The 17,770-nt window shown below is 33.6% G+C and overlaps 2 protein-coding genes across 2 annotated transcripts; one reads left to right on the forward strand and one right to left on the reverse strand.

Annotated features, from left to right (window-relative positions):
• Positions 1–1,169: 1,169 nt before the first annotated feature.
• Positions 1,170–6,234, reverse strand: LOC114286682 (single-stranded DNA-binding protein WHY1, chloroplastic). Its single transcript, XM_028229881.2, has 7 exons — positions 5,927–6,234; positions 5,753–5,844; positions 3,943–4,035; positions 3,705–3,799; positions 1,906–1,979; positions 1,713–1,801; positions 1,170–1,543 (listed from the first exon to the last, which is right to left on the reverse strand). Exons 1-7 carry the CDS (start codon positions 6,174–6,176, stop codon positions 1,424–1,426), a joined length of 813 nt encoding a protein of 270 aa, XP_028085682.2. The 5' UTR covers positions 6,177–6,234; the 3' UTR covers positions 1,170–1,423.
• A 1,125-nt stretch (positions 6,235–7,359) lies between these two features.
• Positions 7,360–13,036, forward strand: LOC114286683 (zinc knuckle (CCHC-type) family protein). The gene is made up of 8 exons (XM_028229882.2): positions 7,360–7,705; positions 7,819–7,874; positions 8,661–8,823; positions 9,013–9,101; positions 9,440–9,572; positions 10,822–10,914; positions 11,397–11,499; positions 12,449–13,036. The coding sequence occupies exons 1-8, from the start codon at positions 7,523–7,525 to the stop codon at positions 12,802–12,804; spliced, it is 1,176 nt and encodes a 391-aa protein (XP_028085683.2). The 5' UTR covers positions 7,360–7,522; the 3' UTR covers positions 12,805–13,036.
• Positions 13,037–17,770: the final 4,734 nt, after the last annotated feature.

Genomic DNA, 17,770 nt, shown 5'->3' on the forward strand with positions numbered 1-17,770 from the left:
AATATTTTGATAATTAAAAATTAAAATTAAAAAAAAATCTTATCATTTTTAAATAATTTTTATTTTTTAAATTAAGTTAATTTTTACATTATAAACAATAAAGATAAGCTCCATTCAACTTTATTTATTGGTTCTCAAAATTAAAAAAGTTATAAGCATCATATTTTACTTTTAAAGTCATAAGAAGAGGCAACATCTCTTGATCTTAATTAAGAGAACGTTTAGGAGCCTTGTAATTTGCTTAATTTCAATACAAGTAATTTACTTTAGTAAATTCTTATATATTGTTAATATTTCAGTTTGTTTTGTAAACATAAGCTATAGATCGTTCTTCGAGATTGATGAGAATCACAGTGAAAGGGCAACTCAGTGCACGAAACTTCTATTAAAATGAAACATTATTTGAAGAGAGACAGATGTATGCATTGCCAGAATTCACATTTTGGCCAGAATTTTTGAGTCCACGTAAATTTTCTCAGACCACAAAGGAAGTAATTGCAATGCTGATCAGGAAGTAATTGCAACGCTGATCTGCCCAATTAGATGTGATACCTATAGTTCCAATTGTCCCAGCCCAAGACTTTTGAAGGAGTAATTTTGGCATTCTTGAAGCTGTTGATTGATGAGAACTCCACCCTCACAACCAGCACACGAAGAGCCGACCCTAGTCCCATGAAGGGCATTGTGGCATTGTAACATAAATGGCATCATGTACCTGCACATGGACTGTTTTGTGGTCAGTTATGACCAGCTATACCATCTCTACCCCCACTCCCGAGCCTCTACTACTCTTACCACACTGTCACAGTTCCCTTCATGGGATTACGATTGGCTCTGATACTTCTTGTAATGCTGAAGGCAACATGATGCACAAAATACTCAAACCAAATTGTTAGTAGTAGTCTACTTGGTTCGTTATATACCATACTAATATTTTATTTTACATATATATGGAATATCACATATGGCCTAAAACTTTAGGACTGGACAAAGTTCATTAGACAACCCATCGATCTTTTACAGCTTTATGAGTGGTGTAGCCCATGAAAGACACTGTGTGCTTGCCTTCAACAATTTTTACGGTCAATCACCCCAAACCCAAATCAAAAAACAAAAACAAAAACAAAAACAAAAAAAAATCACAAGGACAAGGGTGGGAAAAAAACAGATGGTAAAATGTGAAAATCTGTTCATTGAAAATATTTGTCCTGAAAGCAGCCACTGCAAAATCCAACCTGACAACAAAGAAAACTAACAAAAAAATTTGGGAATCTTTTACCTAGAAACAGGCCAATATAGCACAACAAAGCTGGGCAAATTAAACAAGAAATAACAATGCAACAAAAAAAGGCCAAGAAAATCGAAAGGCCATCATTCTTCATCCCATGCTCTAGGGAACCTTACAATGAAAGACTATACTACTCTACCTGCTCCATTCAAAGTCAGCTCCAGACCTGGGATTAGCATTATTCACACGGATATTATCTTCTGGCTTTATGGAATTGGCAAAGGTGTGCCAACCTAAAAGGTATGGCACAATAAACTGCACAGAATCACGAGGAATAAAATATAAGTCAATAGTGTTTTGGATGCATAATGTATATGATGCCATTTTCTCATGCTACTTGATCTCATAATCAAAAAGTTCTATTGAATTTCAATGCAGTTACATAAGGAGAAATACAAAAGACGTAGAAAAAGGAGTGTCATACATTAAATGCAGAGACTAGAACTGTGTACTCGGCTTTGGTAATAGGGATGTAAATGCTCTCATCCATATTTATTAGCTTGTTTTGAACATCTTCAATACGTACACACAGAACACAAACCAATCAAATGTTAGATCAGAAGAAAGTATATACTTTTCAAAATCACTGCCAAGGTTTTGAGGCAAAAGAAGCTTACTGAGATTGAAGAAGTGGCCAGTCCCATCAGGAAGGGGCTCTACCTTCAACACTTTCCTCACTTTACCTTCATCACTGTAAAACAAAAAAACAATGCAGTTGACATTTTGAGATGATTAAACAAGTTTATAACAGCAATAAGCAATCCTACGAATGTTGAGCTGAACAGCGACTTCCTGAGTACATCAACATGTATCTCTGTCAGGAAACATATTAGCAGGCACACTGAAAATTTTTGGGTTCGCCATGGGTTGATGCAATTATGAAGAAACAAAAATATTCAAAGGAAATGGCCTCCAAACAAATGCACCAAAAATTAACAGCTGAAACATTGAAATGCCACAGATGAGAATTTCAAAGCGGTGATTTAAGCCAACACCCTAGTGATGATGTGGCACGGCATGTAGGAAATCCAAATACAAGTACCTACAAAAGCCCCGTGCGTGACTGCTCTTATGAGCCAATGAAAGTGCACGCATATTACTTTACTACGAAAATATGAACTTTTCAAGTGATTTCTAGATGTACCAAATGATGTGTGATGCTTCATATTCCAAGGATACCACCATCCCCCATCATTGATAGCGGAAACCTTGTTTAGGAATTCTTATTGAGCCAATTAGTTTTAAGTTCAATTCTGACTAAAGAGATAGGAGCAATGCATTAAGTAAAGAGTTGATCAAGAACAGCAAATTGGGAGGATTGCTCTTTCAGCAAAGAATCAAAAGAGAGATGTTGTTGAAAGACCCCAGCCTCCTCCTCACCTCCTTGAGATGAGGTAGTGGCATTGCCATCCATTTTAACTCTTAAGAAGGTGCTATGCAAAGTGAGTACTACTCTTTCCCAATAGAGTTTATTGTAGGCTGCTCGTAGTGAGTAGGTAAATCATGAGCTCTCTGGAAATAATGGTAAATACTGAGATGAAACATGACCACAGGACATGAGAGAGAGAGAGAGAGAGAGAGTGAGTAGGTGAAGACTGGAGAGCTTCTGAACTTGCCAGAAGTGGTGAATATGCACATCACACACACACATATATATGTGTGTATATATATTATCTATACCAGTATGGAGATGGAAACCTCCTTTCATAGGAGGGTCAGCCCATGGAGGCCAGCTTAACCTTGCACGATGTCCCATGCTCAAGGCCAGGTGGCTCATCTCCCTTGGCACAACCGCAAAAATACTCAGATCACATGAATCATATCAAGGAGCTACAATTAGTAGGTACGATACACCTTACGAAATATCATATGCCTTAGTCAAAGTCTGGCCTTGTTTTTTTGGGAAGACATCTCTGTAAGACTGATCAAGCAAGGTGAAAGCCCCTTGAGGAAGAATGGGATGAAACCTCAGCTATATTCTTCAAACCACGTATCCTCTGGTGATCCCAACCAAGGGTCTGGAATCATTCAAGCATCCAATGGCTACAACACTCGACCATAACGACATCAAGGTACTGCCATTCCAAACATGGCTAGCAATGTGGCTAGGCAAGGCATGAAAATCCAATGCGAGGCCATGAGGTTAGGTTGAAGTCAAGATGTAAAGGGGTGATTTGAGCCAATACACTAGTGATGATGCGGCTCGCCGCATAAGAAATCTAGATACATGTACCTACAAGAATCTACTAAGCAATTATGGCACACACAAAGGTTAAAAGTGTAGGTGATATGACAAGGATATGTTATGAACTTACGATATGAACATATACTATTTTCAACTCATAGAAATCCATTACAAAGTCAAGCGAACAACTAGGTTTCTCCATGCAAATTTTAATTGAGAAAAAGACAGTACCTTTTTCCTTTAAAAGGGTCGTGAAAGAATTCACATGAATCCCTTGCTCCAAGGCCAATCAGAGTTCCTATTTCAGTTACTGACAATGAGAATACCTGGGGAAATGCAAAGGTAAACAAAATTTTGAATCTGAAAATACATTCAAACAATGAAAGCATGGTCTTCCATGCCAAATTCACTAACTGCGACCCCAACAAACAACAAATTAAAGCAATTTCATGTTGAAGCAGAGGTTTACCTGCTTCCGGCCCCAGTCATATTGACGAACACCAGCTGCAGGAGCAAACTGAAGCAACACATAACCTTCCCTGGTAAGCTTAAACGCCCCGGACTGTGATAAAACAAACCCATCAAGCAATCAAAACAAAAACAATCACAGCACACAAATCTCAGAACCATGTTCTTACAATTAACAGAACTAACACTATTTTAAGTTATGAGAAAAAAGAAAATATTGTATTTTCTCTCCCTCTTTGTTTGGTTAAGCTGCCGGAAAAATAAATAAACTGATTCTTTTCCAATCTTGTTTGGATAAACTACATAAAAGAATAGAAAAGAAATTCTTATATGTTATATTACCAAAAATAACTTTTATTATATAAAATTAATAATCATCCCATTTCTTTTTTGTCAAAATCTTTGGATAGATTCTGTTGGCTATATATTTTGTACAGACCTATCACAGCCTGACACATGGATTATAAGGGGCAAATTGGGGAATCAGTAAAAGTCTCCAACCATCAACAAATGCGTGGCAACTTGTAGCAATGGCAATGGATCCGTGAAAAATGGGAACAATCAAGATATCTAAGGTGATGTGGCCAAACGGCTGTCTACAATTTAAATCCAATTCAGGACGGAAGCACAACCATGAAAAGTGGAATAGTGGAAACAAATTGATCAAAGCCACAGCACAGGCCACACTCAGTGATCATGGAGATCATTTCGACAATTATCACTTACTTCGACGGATTATCAGCCATTTCGACGGTTATATTCAGAGCCTATAAATAGAGGAGAGTGCTAATAATGCAAGGACCGAGGACAAGATCCAGAAACCAGTTCATTTATTTTATATTTTCCAGTCCTTTAAATTCCAGTCTTTACATTCCTGTACTGCACTTTAAATTCCTAGGGGTAATTCTAAATTAGTTTGTTGCTGTAAACCCTTTCGAAGCTATGAAAGTGTTAAGGTACAATTGTAAACTTTTGTTTACCTAGTAGTTGTTTGAGATGTGTTATATAAGTACATTTTTGACTTTTTTATTAAAAAACTAGAGAAAAAAATATGTATGTTTAGGATAACTTTTTGAATTTTTGTAAAAAAATGTGTAATAAAATATTGTAATAAAATCAAAATGACCATTTTACCTTTTGACTTTTGACTTTTTGGGTAGTTGAATTCAAAGGTGGCTTCCCTCACAAGCTACCCTTGAATAGTATAGACTTTTTAAACTTTTTTTGGTAACTTTTTGACTTTTTGACCTTTTTAGTTTATCCCAAACAAAGCCTTAATAAAAGATTGATTTCTGACACTTTTGTTCCCTCTTTCTTTATTTTTTCTAGTCATCTTAATTTTCTCCTAAAACTAAGCCACCAGTAAAGTCCTCCTCATTGAGACCGAAAGAACTTCGAAACAATCATCTAACTAATTAATTTTATTACCTTTATAAAGACTTATTGATCCTTACTGGCATGCTCGAATTACAATTCTAACATTCGAAAGTAAAAAAAAAAACAACAGATTCAAAAAGTGGGTTACTAAGATAAATCAATTTCTCTCCACTTCTTTCCATTTTTTCTTCATTTTCACTCCTCTTTACGCGATGTTTATGTTTGGTTGGAAGATTTGAGGCGAAATTTGGAAAGAAAAAAAGTGCGTGAAACCTAACTTTTATATTTTTCTTTTCAAAACTCTTTCCAAATTCTCCAACCAAACACGGCCTTAGTAATCTAAACAAGTGATTATCACTAAAAGAAACCGATTTCTTTTATTTTCTGTCCAAATCTCTCAACCCAAGCAGACTGTAAACTCAATGCAAACATACATCTAAAGCTGAAAACTCCGGAGGCCGAGGCTCCACCGTGAGAGCCGCCTTTCCTTTGTATACCGAATGGCCGACGAAAACTCTAGGTTGCCCTAAACACAGAGCAAACACAAAATGAATTAAAACCCAACTCAACACCCTGTTTGGATAGCAAGAAAATGAAGAGAAAATCACCTGACTTGGAGTCGTTCGTTGGTGGGGGTTTGGGGGCGAACCTCTGCTGTTGCTGTTGTTCGAAGTAATTGTTGGAGTGGCGGCATTTGAAGGAGAGGTTTTGGGAAGAGGGTTTGGTTGTTGTAGAGGAGGAGAGAGAAGCGGTGTTAGGGTTTAAGCAAGTGGGTGTAATGGATTCGAGAGAGGAGAGTTTATTAGGGTTTTGGATGGTGAGACATGAACAAGATGAAGATGGAAAAAGGTTCAGCATTTCTGTGGAGTTTTCAGTGTTACCGTAAAAATCAGAGGGTTTTGATGAGTGCTGATTGAGAGGACTTATACTATGAATCGCGGTCCACGTTATACCAAATAGGCCATTAATTATTATTTTTTTATTATTTTGTGCCAATTCGTCCACTTTTAATCATCATAAATTCTGAGTCTTGTTTGTAACAGTTTATTAGTGGTCATTAAGGATTAAATAATGTTAAAAAGAATTACTATATATTTTTTTATATGTACATTAATTTTACAATTCAGACAAAAGACAAAAGACAAAAGTAATTTATGAACAAAATATATTAGGTTGTATGATGACAAATCTAGAAACCCAATATGTATAAATAATATTTTATAAAATTTATTTGTGAGACTTATTTTTAAAGATTTTATAATTTTTGTAATTTTCTTTGTGCTTTTAAATTTATTGTATAATAATTTCAACTTACTTCATATAGTTTTACTTCTAGATTTTTCTCTTTTTTTAAAAAAATAAGTTATACTAATCTAATTTATTAATTTGTTAACATCCTACCAAGTATAAAAATAAAAAATAAAAAATTTGTGCAACAAAAACTAGTGATTTTCACATTACCCCTTTTGGTTTTAAATTTTTAAAAACAGTTTTCTGAGTTTTTAATTCTTATTTTTGTATTTATAATGATTTTTTAAAATATTTTAATCAAATTTTAAAAAAATTTAGATCCACTTAATCTTAATATACTTTAAAACTAAAAAAAATTATACCACAAAATATGAAAATTTATTGAATTTTTATTTTTTTGGTATTTTTTGTATTTGGTGAATTTTTTAATTTTTTTTACAAATATTATACTTTTTAAATGTATTTAGATTAAGTGTATTTAAAAAATAAAAAAATTACATAAAATATTAAAAAAAAAAAACACACACATACACACACAAAAAACCAAAAAAAAAAAAAAACTGTATAAATCTAAATTAACCATTACACTTTTTGTGGCTTATTATGTATTTTAATTTTGTATTATTATAATTAACAAAGAGAAAATGAGACTGTCTATATGGCCAATCATATATGAGTATTTTGTGTTCTATTATTTTTTATTTATTTACTTATTTTTTTGTAAAAGAAAGGAAATACATTGATAGCAGCCGTTGGATCAATATTACTATCAGCCAAGCTCACGGAGCACATCGCGAAGCTGCGCGTAGAGGAGCGAAAAGTCGAGCCTCTTGTCTCTCATCCACACGCGAAAAAGGATTGAAATCCTCTTCATCTCTTTCTTCTTCTTCTTCTCTCTCTCTCTCTCTCTCTCTCTCTCATCTCATGTAGTTAATGAACGAAATCGTAGTGAAATGTCGTCGATTTGGTCCTCTTTTCGAGTTTTAGCGCCTCAATGGAGACGCAACAGAGTTCAATGGAGACACAACAGAGGCTTGAGTCTCTGGGTTTTGCTCCATTCAAAGCGAAATATTAGCGTCTCACTTTCTTCCTCCTTAAACGATGATTCAGTCTCACCACCGCCCAACAAAAACCAGGCATCTCTCTCTCTCTGTCTCTCTCTCTCTGTGTTCGCGCATATATATATGTATATGTATGTGTGTGTGTCCGAATCAAAATGAGACCATTGTAATTGGGTTGTTATTGGCAGGTGGGTTATGATCCTTCAGAGGACCTCTTTGGACTTGCTGTTGATGTCCAGCCAAGGTTTAAGCTCTCTCTCTCCCTCCCCTTTTGTATATTTGTACAATTTCTTATTTGCGTCAACATGTATCTCTATAAATGTTTAAAGAGAGATTGGGGTGTTCTTTAGGATTTCCTAATTTATGGGTACTGGTGAACATGTTTATCATTTAACTAACCTGTTTGGATTGAGGAGTTTGGTCAGAAAATAAAAGAAATTTAGAGAATGACAACTCTCGTCATTTGTGATTGAGGTGAGAATATGTAAGAAAAATATTCTTTTAAAATGTTTTGTTTCTCATGTAGTTGTGTATAAATTTGTTTCAAATTACTTAAATTGTCCATCTAAATACAAAGCATTGTAAAAAAAATTGCTTATACATCCATACAAAATGGTGTTTAGTTTAAGGTGAGAAACGATGATCATTTCTTTTCTTTTCTCACCTAGGCGAGAAGCCATAATCTTCTTATTTATTGTCTCACCTAGTTTACAAACCGGAATTGTGTGTATTCCAATTCGTGCTTAACGTTAGTTGTAGAATCTCATTTGTCCCGCCTAGCTATCACGATTTAGATTTTCTACTATATTTGGAGATTTCAAGTTATAAATCTGGTGGCTTTTCTGTTTCGCATCTGCTTTAAAAAAAAAGAAGAAGTCCGTTATTAGATGTTGTTGTAATTGACTCTTCTCTGCTAAAACATTCTAATTTAGTGGTAATGTCAGATGTTAAGCTGCGGTGGCTTGCTTGTATTTCACTATTCATTAGATGTACAATGGAAGAGTGAATTTTGGGGGCTTCTTGATTTCAGGAATATCATTTCTGGTGCACCCAAACCTAGATCGTGGTTTGGTCCAAATGGCCAGTACATCAAAGAGTTGCCTTGCCCAAGTTGCAGGGGAAGGGGTTATACTCCATGTACAGAATGTGGAATAGAGCGATCTAGATTAGATTGTTCACAATGTAATGGAAAGGTAAATGTTCTTGCACACCTCATATTTTAAATTGCATACAAGTATTATGACTAGATTTAGATTTGCATTGAATAGTGTGTGGACTGTACTATGTTGGTAATATCTTGGTAGTACTAAGACATTGCTCTTTGTGTATATGCTTTTTATTTGTTTGGCCCTGCACTTATTTTGGTTCCCCAATTCTAATAGGGTATAAAGACTTGTCATCAATGCTCGGGAGATTGTGTCATATGGGAAGAGTCAATTGATGAACAGCCATGGGAGAAAGCCCGTTCTATGTAATTCTTTTCTTATTGATTCACACTTACATTTAAATTTTCCAACACTATGTATTGCTGCTGTCAGAGCCTATACTATATTTTCTTGAATATTGTATTTGTTATCGTTTTTAAGTTGAATCATTGCTAAAATGAATCAATCAAGCAACAAGAAAAAAAGAAAACGAAAAAAGAAAAGAAAAGAAAAAAAAGGCAACTAAGCAACTAGGTATTCTATCTTCTTACGTAGGCTTTTTGCTCGATATATATGCAAGTTTTATATAGCCTTTTCGCTCAATATATATCTACTTTTAATGTCTGTCTATTGAAAGCTCATTTATATGTGTATGCTTTTTCAGTTCTCCATTTAAAGTAAAGGAAGATGATGAAGTAGACAATTTAGACATAAAGTTGAAAGTGAGGCGGAAAACAAAGCGTGTATACTCGTCTCTACCTCCTGAAGTTGGTTTAAAGATCAGCAGATCATTAAAAGTTAGTTTTTTGCTCCATTTTTAGTTGCATTGAACACATGAAACTGTGCTATTAGACAGTTTATTGTTTACTTTGTCTCATTTACCAGCTTTACTGATGATTTCTGATTTACTTTTTCCCCACTTTTGGTTTTACTTTGAAGAAAAAAATTCTTCATTTCTTTCACGATACAGTCAAATGATGGAGTACAATTATTATTCTAAAGTGTCCACTGTCCAGCCCAAGCCTCTATTAATGGCACTTGTGCAAGAGATAGAGGAATTACTTGAACTATGAAGGATCCTTGAGCCCAGAAAAGAAAATGAGGAGAGAGAGAGAGAGAGAGGATCCTTAAGGGATTGTTTAGGGTGTTCTAAATAAGTGTACTTTTTGTCTTTTTGGATTAAAAAATATGGATGTTTGGGTTAACTTTTTGAACTTTTATGGAAAAATGTGTATTAAAAAATTATATAAAGAAGTGTGTAGGAGAAGATTGGAGATGAGTGAATGACAGCGGTACAATTTGGCAGCCAAATTCTTGGTAAGAAATTATTGGGTACTTTTCGGGCATTGTAGTGGACTGTTTTGTTCGCCCCGTGGGGGCCATCACGGGTCTCATTTTGATAATCTGAACCGTTCAATATGTAGAACTCGTCAAGCACTATGTGCTTATAAAAAATCACGTTGATCGGATATCGATAGCTATCTGATCAGATTTGTTTTTTTTCAATCGTTAATTATAACATCATCCATTTTTTCATACAAAACTGATTTGATCATATAATTATCGATATTCGATCAATGTTATTTTTTACAGACATATAGTACTTGGCGATTTATACACATTGAACGGTTCAGATTATCAAAACGGGACCCGTGATAGGCCCCCATGGGCCAAACAACAGTGTGTGAAAATTACCCCAAACTGTCTAATACTTGGGACAAACGCTGCACAGCCCCTTTGACTTTTCATGATGGCTGACTTGTATTATGTGTGGGAAATTATTTTTTCAATATTTTTTTTGGTGAGTAGTGATAACTTTTTAACTTTTTGGCTTTTTTCAGAGTTGCCAAACTTGGCTTTAAGTATCTGAAATCAAGCAAAACCAAGGAATCGAATTTTCCATAGATGGTTTCATTCTATACAATTTGCAGTTTTCACAGTGACTACAGTTTGTATCTGTTATTTTTGTGGATATGATTTTCATGGATAGAGATATATTGATTAGATCGTGAATTTAAGCTTCTTTTTTTAGTTGGATGGTTGCAGAGCCTCAATGCCAGAACTGGCCTATTTAGTAAGAGAATGAAGATTATCCATCGTGATCCTATGCTACATGCTCAAAGAGTGGCTGCGATTAAGGTCTGAAATCTGTCTAGAACTTTTATATCTGAATGCATGGTTTTTAAAATCTGATTCCATATTGATAAAAAATTAAGAATCTCGACAGAATACTATACCAGAATTATGGCTTATGCTTATGTATATATTTTGTATTTTTAATGACTTTAAATTTATGAGAAGCTGGAAAAACCGAAAGTTGTGCTTCGATATATATATATATATATTAAAAAAATGCTGTGTACTTTACAAACTTGTAATGTTCTATTTTCCAATATTTTCAAAAGAGATAAAATTATTTAATAAAAATTATATGATTCATTTGGGAAGATTGAAGTATAAAGCCACTTAATGAGTGCACATGAAGAGCATATCTTTGCTTAAAAAATGCTTGACGACTATCATGCATACATGGAGTAGTTTGTAAGAAAAGTGTATCAATTCACAAAATTTAGAATAAATTTAAACAGGAAGGCTCAGATTTAAAGTATATTTTAATGTAGAAAACTAAAGGGACTGCTGCAGCAAGGAAGCATGCATCTGAAGCTATGAAAGCTTTCTTTAGTGATCCAGAAAACCGTCGCAAGAGAAGTGTTTCGATGAAAGGTCTGTTGTTCATGTACTTCCATCAATGCAGGACATGGTGACATCTTTTTAGTGATATATTTACACACATCTAATTTTTATTTTGTGAGCAGATTTTATATGATTGGAATGTTTTGCTATGCTTTTGAACCATGCTAGGATTGTAAACCATACTACGAATCACCATTGCTAAGTGCCCTTTTTGATGTTGCTGAGGGATTCTACTGAGTTTCACACTTGCGGTCACATTATTGGGATATATTTAAATTTCCATATCATCCATGGTCACTATTCCAATATGAATTTGTAGATGATTGGAATCTGTATAAACTCATAATTTGAAATTTACTGAGTATTTTCTGGAGCTAATAGGTGACGACTATTTGACATGTGGTGCATGTCTTGTTATATCTCATAGTTCTACCCCTGCATTCTAGTATGATGTTTGGTTTGAATTTTGGAAAATTAATTCCACCACTCCCTTTGAAAACTCGTTCCAGTCGGCCTTTTAAATTTTGAAATTTGGCCTACCAATCGTCCTCCCGGACGTCCTGTCGATTGACCGGCCGGTTGATCTAAATAGTGCGATTTTTTTTTTTTTTTGGTTGCAATTGGCACTTGTTTTTTTTTTATTTTTAATAAAACAATATTTTTGAAATTTTTTATGAGCTTTTAATAGATTTTTGAGTTGTGTGTTTGGTTATGAATTGTATGTTTTTGTATCATATATCATATGTCATATCAAACATTCCCCACTCAATTCAAAACTATTTTTAAAACTCATTCATTAAGCAAATTTTCTGTACTCAAATCATAATTCCAAAACTCACAAATTCAAAATATAATTCCTATTTTCAAATCATATTTAGAAAACTCTAGCAAACACTATAGTTGTTCCCCATGATTTTCCTTCGATGTAATTAGAATGTTAACCCTTTGATCAAACTTGACATCGGTTAAATTTATGCAGGAGTGAAATTTTACTGCAGGAACTGTGGACGGGAAGGGCATAGAAGGTACTACTGCCCAGAACTTCAAGACAGCTTGACAGACAGAGGGTTCAAGTGCCGGTTATGTGGGGAAAAGGGGCATAACAGAAGAACCTGTCCTAAGTCAAAGCCAACTCAATCACAAGCCAAGGTTCCAAGGCATCATTGTTGCAGGATATGTGGTCAGAGCGGGCATAATTGCAGGACATGCCCACGAGCCACTCAAGGAAAATCATATGATGCCCCTAAAAGTCGGACATACACTTGCTGGTTATGCCTAGAAAAAGGGCACAATACGAGGACATGCCCTATTAGAAAACTATCTGTTGAACAATGACTCTGAAACCTAGTCATCACAGACACCAAGTGCTTGCTTTCTTATTGTCAAGAAATTTCGCAACAGAAGACAAGATGGCACTGTTGGGATCAATTGACAAGGATGTATTATCGGAAATGAACTGACGGGTATATTCTTAGAAATTCTCTTGTCAGATTGAATTGAGAGATATTTTTTCACTTGAAATGCATTGCTATATAGTATCTTGAAAGGAGGCATATTACTCGTGGAAGTGTATTGCTATATAGTATGCTTTTCTTTTCATTTTTTCACATCACTCATTTTTAATATTTTACAATTTTGTGGCGACATAAATTATTTTTGTCTTCAAATCTTAAAATTTCAAATCCCTAATCTCTCTACCTGCCCAACCCATCCCCAACACCATCATCAGCTGTTGCCACCACCCCTGTCGAACATGTCGCCATCATCCACCATCTCTTTTCCTACAGACACCTTTCCCTGTTACCCATAACCACCTCGTCCACCGCATCACCTTTCTTCCTCCCCTTTCCTACATGTTGCCCCCTTCACTTCCTTATTCTTTTTGAAACCCTAAATCTCACTCCTTTCTTTCTATTACATGCACAAAGGGAAGGTTGCCCACTTTGAAACCCTAAATCTCATGCCTTTCTTTCTATTGCATGCACAAAGGGAAGGTTGCACTAGTGGGGAAGGACTAGGGGTAGTAGTCGGAGGTGGTGGTTGTGGTGGTTAAAATTGGTGGTTGTGATAGATGTAGAATTACAGTTTGAAATGTTAGAAATAATGATAGTTTTTGGAATTATGAAAAGTTTAATGAAATAAAGATAAAAAATTAGAATTATAGAACGTTTTAATTAAAAGGTGAATGTAATGACAACGCCCAGGTCACCCTTGCCCTAATCTCTATCTACAATTATATAATTATATTACTAGTGGCAAACTCATGCTATGCACGAGATTGATTTAATAATGTATAAATTTTTTAATAATACATTAAGTTCTAGTTTAAATCATAAAATTATAATCATAATGCATATAGATCATCTTTTCAAATTTCATAAGTAAAGACAATAATACTTCAAAACAAATATTCACAAAATATTATAATCATCCAACTGATATATTTTTCTTGAAATAATAAATTTGATTTCTAATTGATGAAATTAACAATAAATAAAATGTTTCTTAATGAACCTAATATTTAAAACATATATATTCTAAAAAAACTAATAATAAACTAAATGTCATAAATTAAATCTATCTATATTTGATAAATTAAAACTCAATAAATATTGCTCATCATGTCCAAATGCCCCAGAAAATAGCTGTTAAAAAAAAGAAGAAAAAAAAATGTTATCATTTTTTTACATACAAATAAACTTAAAAAAAAAAGAAGAAGAAGATATATTACCTTACGAGGAGCGTTTATATAAATTTTTCAAAATTTGTTCCCTTTACCTTATTCTAGTTCGATGGTAATATTGTTTTCACCAAATTTTTTTCACTTCTTTTTTTCCTAATTTTTGCATTGCCCGACATATTTTGATTTGCCGATCATCAATATTTTCTATTGGTAAATCCTCTTTATGCAATACAATTTGAAATTCATTTATGGCATTTTACATGGCCAAACGATGGCTACGACGCAACTTTAGAGGAGGCCACATATTTATCTGCATAATGAATTTAACACATTTGACATACAATTACATAAAGAATAAGATAAGCAAGCTCAATGGTGCCTGAAATACAAAAGATAAAGAGTAAAAAATCTCAATAAGTATCATTGTTTATTGTATATATATAAAAAATACATAAATTAATTAAAAATCTACTATACAATATCCATCTATTGAGGAGCTAAAGTAACTTTTTGTAAAAAAATTATAATACAATGATTTTAAAATAAGAAAAAGATAACGTAATCAAATTATTGTTGTACATGAAAAAAAAAAAAAAAAAAACACACACACACACACAAAGGAAAAAGAGGATTATATTTAGATTTTTTTTGAGATTTTTTTTTTAAATTACAAAATAAACACAAAGCAGTGTTTTTGGTGGATTTGTATTGGATTTTACGTGATAGATATCTGATTGAGTGAATTGTGGGTGATGGATATGCATGCGTAAATTGTATGAATAAGACTCGTGGATTTTTTTTTATTTTTAAATAACATGATAGACATTAGATATTTATAATTTGAATATATGTTTTTAATTTATTTAAGTTACAGATGTTCGAGAGTTTTTTTTTTTTTTTAAATAATATGATAGACATTGGATATTTATAATTTATATATAGATATATATTTTGTGGGTTTAGATTTTGTGGATTTTTTTTTTTTTAAATAACGTTGTTGGGTTTTTATTCTTGGCAAACCCGTTTGACAAAACTCCTTTACGTTATATTTGTTTTCGCACTTTTTATTTCAGTGAGGCTATAAGTGTTTAGATGCGAATCCAACCCGAATTGTGCTTTGTAGAGAAGTTTGTGATATTAATTCTTTCAAGATTGCCACTTCGCTGATTATGACGGGGATTGAGTTGCCTGGTCAACTCGTGGGGGTCCAGGGGGCAGCATCCCTTGGCAGGTCCGGGGCAGCGCCCCCGAAGCAAAATGCAAAAATGCATTCAAAGTTGCCTCCCCGCTCGTGCGTTCATTCCCCCGCTCGAGCGGAGAATGATGAGTTCCAGAAGTTTGGTGAGTCTGCAAAAATACTGTGATCCGTGTTTTCACGCTCGAGCGTCAAAATCCCCGTTCGAGCGTACATCCTGTTTGGAGCATTTCATATAGTGTCCCCGCTCGAGCGTCAATTCCCACGCTCGAGCGGACCTCGCGATTTCAGATTCTATAAATTAGCAAGTTGCTCCAAATCTAGGATTACTTCTCCAGATCTTCTTCTTGGGTTCTAGGGTTTATATCTGGGGATATTTTGCTAGTTTTCTTTGATGTTTTGATTGAGTATTCAACTCATGGTTTAAAGAGTATACATCAAAGGATTATTTGTTTGTTCTACACAAAAGAGAGAGTTGTTCTTCGGTGGATTCTGAATAATACGAGCTTGAAGCTTTAGTGGATTCTAGAGTGGCTCATCGTCAAGACAATTCCGAGGTGAAGACGGGGTTGGAAGAGGCACATAGAGGTTGGTTCAATTCAGGCGTGGATTCGCTAGGTAATTGAGAGTATACCTGTATAATTCCTTTATATCTTCTTAGTGGATTGTTTTGTGGCTGTTGCCCGTGATTTTTTTTATCGCAATTGGAAGTGCTCCAATTGTGATTTTTCCATGTTAAAATCGTTGTGTCGATTTGTCTTGATTGTTTGATTGTGATTGTTATATACTGCTTAAAATTGATACATAATCACAAATCAACATCTAGGGGATTTCTAGATTTTTCAAACGTGATAGACATTGGAAACATATCTGTAGGTTTATGTTATTTTTTTTATTAACTTATTTAATTGAGAGTGAGATTTATTTTAATTTATCTAAGTTATGTGATAGACATCTAATTTTCTTGAATTTTAGGTGAACTATTTTTGATATGTGAAAGAGAGGATTTATATAAGTCGAAGAAGATATCAACACTGTTATATGAAAAGAAATAAATCAAATCTGATTAAATTGGAGAACAAACACAAACCACAAATTAAAAAGCAAGTATGCCCAAACTATGCAAAATGTAATAATGGAGAAGATGAAAAGATGTGTAGACGAACTAAAAAATATTGAGAAAAAAACATACACACACAAAAGTAATAAACACTGAAAAAATGCATATAAAGTAAAAAGTAATATTATGAGTATAAAAATGGAGAAGATGAAAAGACGTGTGGATGAACTAAAAAATATTAGGAAAAAGAAAACAAATCGTATATGATTAAGGGCCACGTTTGTTTGGCGGATTAGGTTGGATGGAATTGTTAGTGAAAGGATTGTTAGTGAAAAGATTGTTAATGTGTGGATTGTTAGTGAGGTGATTAATTAAAAGTGTGTTTGTTTTGATGATAGTGTGGGAGATGGTTAGTGATGGGATTGTTAAATTATTTTTATATAAAATAAATAAATAAATTATTTCTATATTAAAAAAAATTAAAACAAATATTAAAACAAATAGGAGCACTTGGTAAAAAAAAATAAAATTAAAATAATAATTTTTTTATATAAAATAGACTCAATCCCCTCACTATTTTCTTAATCCCACCTAAAATTCACCCAAGCTAATCCCTTTACAGTGGAGGATTACTAAGCCCCCTTCACTACTAATCCTATCACATTGTGTTGAATCCAAACAAGGCTTCGGTGGGTCCCACGGATTGCTAATCCAATCCACCCTCCCAAACCCTCAATCAAACATGGCCAAGATGTGTAAATGAATTGAAAAATATTGGAAAAAAGAAATATGTACATATAAATAATACTAAACATTCAAAAAAAAAATGCATATAAAATAAGAAATAGTATTGGGAGCATACAAATGGAGAAAATGAAAAGATGTATAGATGAATTGAAAAAAATTAGGAAAAAGAAATATATATACATAGAGATATAAAGTACGAAATACTATTACACTGACTTTGTAATAATTTTTGCAGATCATCAAATTTAGAAAATGTAATAATGGAGAAGATAATATGATATTCGAAGATCATCAAACTTGTAAAATATAATAATGAAGAGGATGAGTTGGTCTGAGAAAAGATAGGTAGATAAAAGAAAATAAAAATTGGTAGATGAAAGAGAATGATTGAATTTGAATAAAATATGGAATAAACTGGATACATAAACGTGTGTGTGGGAGTTGTAGGAGGTATAGGTGATGGATATATGGATGAATATAGATGTGGGAGTTGTGGGCGATGGATATAGGTAAATATGGATATAAATAAAATATTTTTATATTTTTTTTTTATATTTTATTATAGGGAGAGAGAGTGAAAATGTTTGAATAGTGAGAATATCATGGAGATCCCATG

This window comes from Camellia sinensis, chromosome 5, assembly GCF_055761805.1.
Source record: "Camellia sinensis isolate YWXY chromosome 5, ASM5576180v1, whole genome shotgun sequence".
In the NCBI taxonomy this organism is placed as follows: Eukaryota; Viridiplantae; Streptophyta; class Magnoliopsida; order Ericales; family Theaceae; genus Camellia; species Camellia sinensis.

Coding starts and splice junctions, on each gene's coding strand:
- LOC114286682 (XM_028229881.2), bottom strand. CDS start 6,176: ATGCTGAACCTTTTTCCATCTTCATCTTGTTCATGTCTCACCATCCAA. Junction 4,036..5,752: donor CGGAGTTTTCAGCTTTAGAT/GTATGTTTGCAT, acceptor GTTTTATCACAG/TCCGGGGCGTTTAAGCTTAC. Junction 3,800..3,942: donor ATGACTGGGGCCGGAAGCAG/GTAAACCTCTGC, acceptor GCATTTCCCCAG/GTATTCTCATTGTCAGTAAC.
- LOC114286683 (XM_028229882.2), top strand. CDS start 7,523: ATGTCGTCGATTTGGTCCTCTTTTCGAGTTTTAGCGCCTCAATGGAGA. Junction 7,875..8,660: donor GCTGTTGATGTCCAGCCAAG/GTTTAAGCTCTC, acceptor TCTTGATTTCAG/GAATATCATTTCTGGTGCAC. Junction 11,500..12,448: donor GAGAAGTGTTTCGATGAAAG/GTCTGTTGTTCA, acceptor AAATTTATGCAG/GAGTGAAATTTTACTGCAGG.